The 12,508-nt window shown below is 40.8% G+C and overlaps 1 protein-coding gene across 1 annotated transcript in view; it reads left to right on the top strand.

Annotated features, from left to right (window-relative positions):
* The window catches only part of LOC124124173 (F-box-like/WD repeat-containing protein TBL1XR1), a 66,275-nt gene that overhangs the window by 17,333 nt on the left and 36,434 nt on the right, over positions 1-12,508 (top strand). Inside the window, exons 3-4 of the mRNA XM_048386877.1 lie at positions 1,985-2,130; positions 10,537-10,687. Of these exons, the coding sequence (XP_048242834.1) occupies positions 1,985-2,130; positions 10,537-10,687 (297 nt within the window). The remainder of the gene's footprint in view (positions 1-1,984; positions 2,131-10,536; positions 10,688-12,508) is intronic.

The raw sequence follows: 12,508 nt of genomic DNA, 5'->3' as shown, positions 1-12,508 counted from the left end.
TGACAAGCCTGTAGTGTTTGTCAACACATCTTTAGTGACAAGCCTGTAGTGTGAGTCAATACATTTCTAGTGACAAGCCTGTAGTGTGTGTCAATACATCTCTAGTGACAAGCCTGTAGTGTGTGCCAGTACACCTCTAGTGACAAGCCTGTAGTGTTTGTCAATTCATCTCTAGTGACAAGCCTGTAGTATGTGTCAATACATCTCTAGTGACAAGCCTGTAGTGTGTGTCAATACATCTCTGGTGACAAGCCTGTAGTGTGTGTCAATACATCTCTAGTGACAAGCCTGTAGTGTGTGTCAATACATCTCTAGTGACAAGCCTGTAGTGTGTGTCAATACATTTCTAGTGACAAGCCTGTAGTGTGAGTCAATACATCTCTAGTGACAAGCCTGTAGTGTGTGTCAATACATCTCTAGTGACAAGCCTGTAGTGTGTGTCAATACATCTCTAGTGACAAGCCTGTAGTGTGTGCCAGTACATCTCTTGTGACAAGCCTGTAGTTTGTGTCAATACATCTCTAGTGACAAGCCTGTAGTGTGTGTTAATACATCTCTTGTGACAAGCCTGTAGTATGTATCAATACATCTCTAGTGACAAGCCTGTAATGTGTGCTAGTGCATCTCTTGTGACAAGCCTGTAGTGTGTGTCAATACATCTCTAGTGACAAGCCTGTAATGTGTGCCAGTACATCTCTTGTGACAAGCCTGTAGTGTGTCTGTGTCAATACATCTCTAGTGACAGGCCTGTAATGTGTGCCAGTACATCTCTTGTGACAAGCCTGTAGTGTGTCTGTGTCAATACATCTCTTGTGACAAGCCTGTAATGTGTGCCAGTACATCTCTTGTGACAAGCCTGTAGTGTGTGTCAATACATCTCTAGTGACAAGCCTGTAATTTGTGCCAGTGCATCTCTAGTGACAAGCCTGTAGTGTGTCTGTGTCAATACATCTCTAGTGACAAGCCTGTAGTGTGTGCCAGTATATCTCTTGTGACAAGCCTGTAATGTGTGCCAATACATTTCTAGTGACAAGCCTGTAGTGTGTGTCAATACATCTCTAGTGACAAGCCTGTAGTGTGTGTCAATACATCTCTAGTGACAAGCCTGTAGTGTGTGTCAATACATCTCTAGTGACAAGCCTGTAATGTGTGCCAGTACATCTCTTGTGACAAGCCTGTAGTGTGTGTCAACACATCTCTTGTGACAAGCCTGTAGTACGTGTCAATACATCTCTTGTGACAAGCCTGTAGTGTGTCTGTGTCAATACATCTCTAGTGACAAGCCTGTAGTGTGTATCAATACATCTCTAGTGACAAGCCTGTAGTGTGTGTCAATACATCTCTAGTGACAAGCCTGTAGTGTGTGTCATACATCTCTAGTGACAAGCCTGTAGTGTGTGTCTATACATCTCTAGTGACAAGCCTGTAGTGTGTGTCAATACATCTCTTGTGACAAGCCTGTAGTTTGTGTCAATACATCTCTAGTGACAAGCCTGTAGTGTGTGTCAATACATCTCTAGTGACAAGCCTGTAGTGTGTGTCAGTACATCTCTAGTGACAAGCCTGTAGTGTGTGTCAATACATCTCTTGTGACAAGCCTGTAGTGTGTATCAATACATCTCTAGTGACAAGCCTGTAGTGTTTGTCAATACATCTCTAGTGACAAGCCTGTAGTGTGTGTCATACATCTCTAGTGACAAGCCTGTAGTGTGTGTCTATACATCTCTAGTGACAAGCCTGTAGTGTGTGTCAATACATCTCTTGTGACAAGCCTGTAGTTTGTGTCAATACATCTCTAGTGACAAGCCTGTAGTGTGTGTCAATACATCTCTAGTGACAAGCCTGTAGTGTGTGTCAGTACATCTCTAGTGACAAGCCTGTAGTGTGTGTCAATACATCTCTTGTGACAAGCCTGTAGTGTGTCTGTGTCAATACATCTCTTGTGACAAGCCTGTATTGAGTAAATCTGTTTCCTCTGTTCCAGGGTTTGTACATTCAGCGTACACGTTTGGTATTGAGAGTCATATCAGTCAGTCCAACATCAATGGGGCTTTGGTGCCGCCGGCCGCCCTGCTCAGCATCATCCAGAAGGGCCTGCAGTACACAGAGGCGGAGATCAGCATCGGAGAGGTACGGCAATTGTAATAGTGGTGTCCCAGAACCTGTCTTGCAAAATCTGCAAAAAGCTTTCACGATAGATGGAAACACTAGCAGGGTTAGAACTTAACTCTGGCCTGCCAGCTCGAGGCTGGTACAAGTTTCCCAGTTTCACCATTGTTACTATATTAAAAGAGCATTTTATGTTACCCAGGCTAGTAAGTTTTTGAGTTCATTTCTAGCCCTGATTAGGAACATTCCTGCTTATATTTTATTACTGTAAGTTAACAACTGTTTTTAGTGTAAAATATGTTAATTTCAGAGACTAGATGTTAGTCTACTCAGTGCCTATTTGGGATTATTGTTTGGGTCTGTGTTGAGAAAGATGTGTTTCTTGTGCTTGTCAGAAGAGACAAAGACGGCTTCATGAAATCTACTGAAGTGAATAGTGGGACATATTTCGGACATAAGATCTTCAAACTAATTTCTCAGGTCAAAAGCCAGATGAAAGCTGTTATCCTGTGACAGTGAAAATAAGGCTTACAGGACGTGTTGTGAACCAGGGTATTTTAATAGATAATATTCAGAGGTGTTGAGGCGTGACAAACAATACCTGGCTGTGTGTGTTTGTAGTGGTGTGTCTTGTTGTGTAATCGACTGCTGGTGTGTCATCGCTGTGATGACGCCTGCTGTGCGACCTGCTCGCTAACACCTGGCTCAAGCACCTGCCTTTCAACATGGCCGACTCCTGCAAGCTGGCGTATAATTACAGGGGATCACGCCATTAAATCACCCATGATGTAACTGGTTGTGTCACATGATGTAACCTTGCCCACCCTGAGAAAGCGCCCCAGAGGCAGCCAGTGTGCCCTGAGCCCTGTAGGGTAAAGTCCAGGTGAAACTGACTATAATCAGCTTAGCACTCTGAAACAGGCCATAGCTGACAGTTGATATGATCAATGAAATCTGGGAACAGACTATACTCCTCAGCTGTGCCTACCAGGAATGTTGAAGCAGGCTATATCCAAATGGGTTGACTGCTGTGAATGTTGAAACAGACTTTATGTATTGAATTAAGGCGTGCTGACTCAGGTTTCAAGATTAACTGAGTGTTTGGGGCTTTGTGCAATCGTCCCACCTGGCCCCTGTGGTCGCCATGCTTGTGTGCTGTGCCCGGCCACAGCCAGCTTCAGTGACGGCCAATTGTGGCCGGTGCTGCCTGCAGGCACCCACTTCTATCACTTGACGAAGCGGCCACACTTTGTCCAAACCACAAGTACCTATGTTCTACATCCGATGTCTTTTGTAGTTGACTTATGACAAGGCTTGCCATGTTTGTGGGTAATGTGTGAAATTCACCCCCATGGCAGTGTCGCTGGGGGCGGGGCCAGCCAGGGCGGGGCGGGGCGGGGCGGGGTAGGGCGGGGCGGGGTAGGATGGGTTAAGAGTATTGATTAGGTCATAGTGTTGTGTTGAGCTGATTAAATTACATGTATTAAACACATATTGTTACTTATAATGATTATTATACAGCATATGTTATAATAGTATACTAAAATGATTATTACATCACAGATATTACATATTACATTATTGCACCACAGATGACATTATTGCATGTATGACACTTCAGATGTTATTTTTGCTTTACACTACAAATGTTATTACATGTATTGTAGGCGACTTATGGGATGGGGTGGTCAGGCTCGCTGACTTGGTTGATGCATGTCATCATATCCCAATTGCGTAGATCAATGCTCACAGAATATTGCTGAGTGCGGTGTTAAACAACAAACAAACAAACATGTGTTACAGAGTCGATGTTTTATATTACACGATAGATGTTATTACATGTATTACACGGCAGATGTTTTATATTACACTACAGATGTTATTGCATGTATTACACGGCAGATGTTTTATATTACACTACAGATGTTATTACATGTATTACACGGCAGATGTTTAATATTACACTACAGATGTTATTACATGTATTACACGGCAGATGTTTATATAACACGATAGATGTTATTACATGTATTACACGGCAGATGTTTATATAACACGATAAATGTTATTACATGTATTACACAGAAGATGTTTTATATTACACTACAGATGTTATTACATGTATTACACGGCAGATGTTTTATATTACACTACAGATGTTATTACATGTATTACACGGCAGATGTTTATATAACACGATAAATGTTATTACATGTATTACACGGCAGATGTTTTATATTACACTACAGATGTTATAACATGTAATGCACGGCAGATGTTTTATATTACACTACAGATGTTATTACACGGCAGATGTTTTATATTACACTACAGATGTTATTACATGTATTAAACGGAAGATGTTTTATATTACACAATAGATGTTATTACATGTATTACACAGCATATGTTTTATATTACACTACAGATGTTATTACATGTATTACACGGCAGATGTTTAATATTACACTACAGATGTTATTACATGTATTACACGGCAGATGTTTATATAACACGATAGATGTTATTACATGTATTACACGGCAGATGTTTTATATTACACTACAGATGTTATTGCATGTATTACACGGCAGATGTTTTATATTACACTACAGATGTTATTACATGTATTACACGGCAGATGTTTAATATTACACTACAGATGTTATTACATGTATTACACGGCAGATGTTTATATAACACGATAGATGTTATTACATGTATTACACGGCAGATGTTTATATAACACGATAAATGTTATTACATGTATTACACAGAAGATGTTTTATATTACACTACAGATGTTATTACATGTATTACACGGCAGATGTTTTATATTACACTACAGATGTTATTACATGTATTACACGGCAGATGTTTATATAACACGATAAATGTTATTACATGTATTACACGGCAGATGTTTTATATTACACTACAGATGTTATAACATGTAATGCACGGCAGATGTTTTATATTACACTACAGATGTTATTACACGGCAGATGTTTTATATTACACTACAGATGTTATTACATGTATTAAACGGAAGATGTTTTATATTACACAATAGATGTTATTACATGTATTACACAGCATATGTTTTATATTACACTACAGATGTTATTACATGTATTACGCAGCAGATGTTTTATATTACACGATCGATGTTATTACATGTATTAAACGGCAGATGTTTATATTACACTACAGATGTTATTACATGTAATGCACGGCAGATGTTTTATATTACACTACAGATGTTATTACATGTATTACACGGCAGATGTTTATATTACACTACAGATGTTATTACATGTTTACATGGCAGATGTTCTTGTTACACTACAGATGTTATTACATGTATTACACGGCAGATGTTTTATGTTACACTACAGATGTTATTTCATGTATTGCACAGCAGATGTTTTATATTACACTACTGATGTTATTACATGTATTAAACGGCAGATGTTTATATTACACTACAGATGTTATTACATGTAATGCACGGCAGATGTTTTATATTACACTACAGATGTTATTACATGTATTACACGGCAGATGTTTATATTACACTACAGATGTTATTACATGTTTACATGGCAGATGTTCTTGTTACACTACAGATGTTATTACATGTATTACACGGCAGATGTTTTATGTTACACTACAGATGTTATTTCATGTATTGCACAGCAGATGTTTTATATTACACTACTGATGTTATTACATGTATTACACGGCAGATGTTTATATTACACTACAGATGTTATTACATCTATTACACGGCAGATGTTTTATGTTACACTACAGATGTTATTACATGTATTACACGGCAGATGTTTTATGTTACACTACAGATGTTATTACATCTATTACGCAGCAGATGTTTTATGTTACACTACAGATGTTATTACATGTATTACGCAGCAGATGTTTTATGTTACACTACAGATGTTATTACATCTATTACACGGCAGATGTTTTATGTTACACTACAGATGTTATTACATGTATTGCACAGCAGATGTTTTATATTACACTACAGATGTTATTACATGTATTACACGGCAGATGTTTATATTACACTACAGATGTTATTACATCTATTACACGGCAGATGTTTTATGTTACACTACAGATGTTATTACATGTATTACATGGCAGATGTTCTATATTACACTACAGATGTTATTACATGTATTACACGGCAGATGTTTTATATTACACTACAGATGTTATTACATGTATTGCACAGCAGATGTTTTATATTACACTACAGATGTTATTACATGTATTACACGGCAGATGTTTTATATTACACTACAGATGTTATTACATGTATTACACAGCAGATGTTTTATATTACACTACAGATGTTATTACATGTATTGCACAGCAGATGTTTTATATTACACTACAGATGTTATTACATGTATTACACGGCAGATGTTTATATTTCACTACAGATGTTATTACATGTATTACACAGCAGATGTTTTATATTACACTACAGCTGTTATTACATGTATTACGCAGCAGATGTTTTATATTACACGATAGATGTTATTACATGTATTACACGGCAGATGTTTATATTACACTACAGATGTTATAACATGTATTACACGGCAGATGTTTTATATTACACGATAGATGTTATTACATGCATTACACGGCAGATGTTTATATTACACTACAGATGTTATTACATGTATTATACGGCAGATGTTTTATGCTACACTACAGATGTTATTACATGTATTACATGGCAGATGTTCTATATTACACTACAGATGTTATTACATGTATATCACAGCAGATGTTTATATTACACTACAGATGTTATTACATGTATTACACGGCAGATGTTTATATTACACTACAGATGTAATTACATCTATTACACGGCAGATGTTTTATGTTACACTACAGATGTTATTACATGTATTACACGGAAGATGTTTTATATTACACAATAGATGTTATTACATGTATTGCACAGCAGATGTTTTATATTACACGATAGATGTTATTACATGTATTACACGGCAGATGTTTATATTACACTACAGATGTTATTACATCTATTACACGGCAGATGTTTTATGTTACACTACAGATGTTATTACATGTATTACATGGCAGATGTTCTATATTACACTACAGATGTTATTACATGTATTACACGGCACATGTTTTATGTTACACTACAGATGTTATTACATGTATTACATGGCAGATGTTCTATATTACACTACAGATGTTATTACATGTATTACACGGCAGATGTTTTATGTTACACTACAGATGTTATTACATGGCAGATGTTTTAAATTACACTACAGATGTTATTACATGTATATCACAGCAGATGTTCTATATTACACGACTGATGTCAGTAAAGTCTACACCTAGTATTACGCAAAACATTTCTCTCCTCTGAAAATTCTTTTTCCTGATGCTGGTTTGGCTTGACTTTTTTATCATCTTGATATACTGTTTTCATAAAATACATATTTTGTGCAGTCTTTTAACTTGTCAATTAATTGAATATTATTGCCACTGCCACAGGCTTACCCCAAAACTTGTATTCAAACCACTGTGTCCGTGCCACAGCAGAAACAAAGTTGTCCAAGGCGGGTGATGGTGCCCTTGGAATCATGTCGGTCTCCCGAGACAGGACGAGCAATCCTTGAAAGTTGCAACCACAACTACAATAATCAGCAACACACAGACTGGGCTATTTACATGGGTTTTGTTTGCTGCTGCAACACGCATTCGATTCGGGTGATAAACTGAAGCAAGTTGATATAAAAACTTAAGTTTAAGTCCTTCTTGTTGGCCCATGGGATGTGGATAATCACACACTGAACGGATAATAAAAAGTGACTAATTATCCATTACCTACCCATTTTAGTGCTGTTGTATTATGGTGCAGACAAGTAGGTGGAACATCCTACGCTGTCAGTTATCCCTGGTTGAGGATTTCAAGATTCACGGCAACGCTTATTATTCTTGAATTTGGCATATTAGAAAAGTGATCAAATTTGCTGTAACTATAATAGTGCAGGGCAAAAGTATTTTTTGGGGGGACTATAGAAGGGGTTTAGCTTTGATTTAGCTACGATTTAGCTTTGTAAAACATGCACCAGTGCAACCTTTTTTGGAAAATTCAACCTAATAATGTTGTCTACATACAGATTCAAATTTTTATCTACCCGGTATTCTTCACTTGTCCACACAACATAAACCTTCGAACATTCAATATCTCTGGGATTTATTTACCATCACTAATCTCTGTGTTGTGTGTAATTTATGACGCGTGACAGTCATCAGAGGTCTGAGATTTCACTTACCTGGACTAGTTTATGCATTCGTTTCAACTTTGATATATTTATGGGACTTGGTTGTAACTTGGATTTGTCTGGAACAAGCTTTTCATGTAACAATGGCTGTCACGTGACTGTGGTACCTGGATAAAGTGGAGCCCTGTCACAAAGGTTGTGACTGTGGTACCTGGATAAAGTGGAGCCCTGTCACGTGACTGTGGTACCTGGATAAAGTGGAGCCCTGTCACATGACTGTGGTACCTGGATAAAGTCAAGCCCTGTCACGTGACTCTGGTACCTTGATAAAGTGGAGCCCTGTCACGTGACTGTTGTACCTGGATAAAGTCTAGCCCTGTCACGTGACTGTGGTACCTGGATAAAGTCAAGCCCTGTCACGTGACTCTGGTACCTGGATAAAGTCTAGCCCTGTCACGTGACTGTGGTACCTGGATAATGTCTAGCCCTGTCCCTTGACTGTGGTACCTGGATTAAGTCTAGCCCTGTCACGTGTCAGTGGTACCTTGATAAAGTAGAGCCCTGTCATGTGACTCTGGTACCTGGATAAAGTCAAGCCCTGTCACGTGGCTGTGGTACCTGGATAAAGTCTAGCCCTGTCACGTGACTGTTGTACCTGGATAAAGTCTAGCCCTGTCACGTGACTGTGGTACCTGGATAAAGTCAAGCCCTGTCATGTGACTCTGGTACCTGGATAAAGTCAAGCCCTGTCACGTGACTGTGGTACCTGGATAATGTCTAGCCCTGTCCCTTGACTGTGGTACCTGGATTAAGTCTAGCCCTGTCACGTGTCAGTGGTACCTTGATAAAGTAGAGCCCTGTCATGTGACTCTGGTACCTGGATAAAGTCAAGCCCTGTCACGTGGCTGTGGTACCTGGATAAAGTCTAGCCCTGTCACGTGACTGTGGTACCTGGATAAAGTGGAGCCCTGTCACGTGACTGTGGTACCTGGATAAAGTGGAGCCCTGTCACGTGACTCTGGTACCTGGATTAAGTCTAGCCCTGTCACGTGACTGGTACCTGGATAAAGTGGAGCCCTGTTACGTGACTCTGGTACCTGGATAAAGTCAAGCCCTGTCACGTGACTGTGGTACCTGGATAAAGTCTAGCCCTGTCACATGACTGTGGTACCTGGATAAAGTGGAGCCCTGTCACATGACTCTGGTACCTGGATAAAGTCTAGCCCTGTCACATGACTCTGGTACCTGGATAAAGTGGAACCCTGTCACATGACTGTGGTACCTGGATAAAGTGGAGCCCTGTCACGTGACTGTGGTACCTGGATAAAGTGGAGCCCTGTCACGTGACTGTGGTACCTGGATAAAGTGGAACCCAGTTACGTGACTGTGGTACCTGGATAAAGTCAAGCCCTGTCACGTGACTGTGGTACCTGGATAAAGTCTAGCCCTGTCACATGACTGTGGTACCTGGATAAAGTGGAGCCCTGTCACATGACTCTGGTACCTGGATAAAGTCTAGCCCTGTCACATGACTCTGGTACCTGGATAAAGTGGAACCCTGTCACATGACTGTGGTACCTGGATAAAGTGGAGCCCTGTCACGTGACTGTGGTACCTGGATAAAGTGGAGCCCTGTCACGTGACTGTGGTACCTGGATAAAGTGGAGCCTTGTCACGTGACTGTGGTACCTGGATAAAGTCTAGCCCTGTCACATGACTGTGGTACCTGGATAAAGTCAAGCCCTGTCACATGACTCTGGTACCTGGATAAAGTCTAGCCCTGTCACGTGACTGTGGTACCTTGATAAAGTGGAGCCCTGTCACATGACTGGTACCTGGATAAAGTGGAGCCCTGTCACGTGACTGTGGTACCTGGATAAAGTCTAGCCCTGTCACGTGACTGTGGTACCTGGATAAAGGCTAGCCCTGTCACAAATGGTTGTGACTGGATAAAGTCCATAAGTCGGTTTTACCTTGATGTCTAATTTAGTTACTCTGCTTGCTTTGTTCACAAGCCCTTTTATAGTGTGCAGTTTTAGTTGATGTGTTAACACTTTTAGTTGATGTGTTAAAATGTTTCTTATCAGTTAGCACTAATGGCTTACATTAATTTCAGGATGGGTCGGAGAGAGTACTCGAGTCCCTGACATTGATCGACGCCATTATGCCCGATGTGGTCGAGTCACGGAAACAGGCTGCCGCCAAAGCCCATCCCATCAAGACGGAGAACGCTAATACTAATGGAGAGGATGCTTCTCTGACAGTCTGTGAGTAGAATACACACCCCTTGTACATCTCTTGCTGGTGGTGGGACTCGAACATGTCAACATTAACTTTCTTCTGAGTACAAATATTTATATGCCACTTTTACCATGCCTATACAAGTACTGATATACTTATTAATTCATTTAAGATTTAATGCGGCTGCAACAGCATGTGCAGTCGGCATCTAATATAGAACCTCCTTGAAATTAATGATCAGGATTAGAACTTAACATGGCAGCAAGCTGTAGACATTTAAAGATACAGACAGGACTAGTGACATTCCCTTGTGGACAACCATCTTTACCATTAGGTTGATGGCAAATCTCCAGCAGATTCTTTTTGCAGATTAGTTTTAGGTAAATATCAGTCACCAGATCATATGCCCTGCTGCCTCATGAAGACCTCCCATTACTACAAGCCTAATAGTTGCTGTATCTTCATGCTAGCGTAGCTGCTCAAATACTGACGGCTAAGTTTTTTCCCCACTTGTTTTCCTGCAAGTGTCTATGTTACGAAACGTCTATGAATACCTGACATGCTTGTCAAGGAAACTCTTCTATCTTGAGGCAAATGTACCTTTAGCGTGCCAAACTTGTTAAAAATAGCAGCCAGTGTGTGTATTTGTTGTTTAACGCCACACTCAGCAATATTCCAGCCATATGACGGCAGTCTGTAAATAATCAAGGCTGGACCAGACAATCCAGTGATTGACATCACGAGCATCGATCTACGCAATTGGGATACGATAACATGCATCAACCAACTCGGAGCCTGACAACCCGATCCCGTTAGTCGCCTCTTATGACAAACATAGTCGCCTTTTAGGGCAAGCATGGGTTGCTGAGGACCTATTCTACGCTGGATCTTCCAGGGTCAGCAGCCATTGTGAGACAGCCGTACTCCCATGTGACACCACATTTGACCTCTTATCAGACCCATGTCCAATCTAGATTGCTGTCCTTATATTTAAACCTTGTCCTACTCCTCAGTGGGCTGAGATATCACACAACTGGTGCGGGACACTAAGGGGCCACCTGGCTGTCTACCTGAATACCTTGGTAATGGACAGTCAAGGAGGAGTTGAATATGAAATCAAATGGTTTCACAGTCATATGACAGTCATCATTTAGGAAATTTGTGTGCTTCCTCCAGTCAGTCATCAAATGTGGTCTTGCACTTGAATGTGGAGTGTTATCAACCTGCCTTCACACCTCGTCCTCCTTCAGTGCAGCCTCCTGGCAAGGCTAAATGTCCTCAAGCGGGCAGTGTTATCAACCATTCAACCTGCCTTCACACCTCGTCCTCCTCCAGTGAAGCCTCCTGGCAAGGCTAAATTTCCTGAAGGGGGAGTGTTATCAACCTGCCTTCACACCTCGTCCTCCTTCAGTGCAGCCTCCTGGCAAGGCTAAATGTCCTCAAGCGGGCAGTGTTATCAACCATTAAACCTGCCTTCACACCTCGTCCTACTTCAGTGCAGCCTCCTGGCAAGGCTAAATGTCCTGAAGGGGCAGTGTTATCAACCTGCCTTCACACCTCGTCCTCCTCCAGTGAAGCCTCCTGGCAAGGCTAAGTGTCCTGAAGGGGGAGTGTTATCAACCTGCCTTCACACCTCGTCCTCCTCCAGTGCAGCCTCCTGGCAAGGCTAAGTGTCCTGAAGGGGGCAGTGTTATCAACCTGCCTTCACACCTCGTCCTCCTTCAGTGAAGCCTCCTGGCAAGGCTAAATGTCCTGAAGGGGGAGTGTTATCAACCTGCCTTCACACCTCGTCCTCCTTCAGTGCAGCCTCCTGGCAAGGCTAAGTATCCTGAAGGGGGAGTGTTATC

The sequence above is a fragment of the Haliotis rufescens genome, unplaced genomic scaffold (genome assembly GCF_023055435.1).
Source record: "Haliotis rufescens isolate VD_foot unplaced genomic scaffold, xgHalRufe1.0.p SCAF_61, whole genome shotgun sequence".
Classification (NCBI taxonomy): Eukaryota; Metazoa; Mollusca; class Gastropoda; order Lepetellida; family Haliotidae; genus Haliotis; species Haliotis rufescens.
Note: the sequence above shows the minus strand (reverse complement) of the source record. Positions and strands in the feature narration are given on the sequence as shown.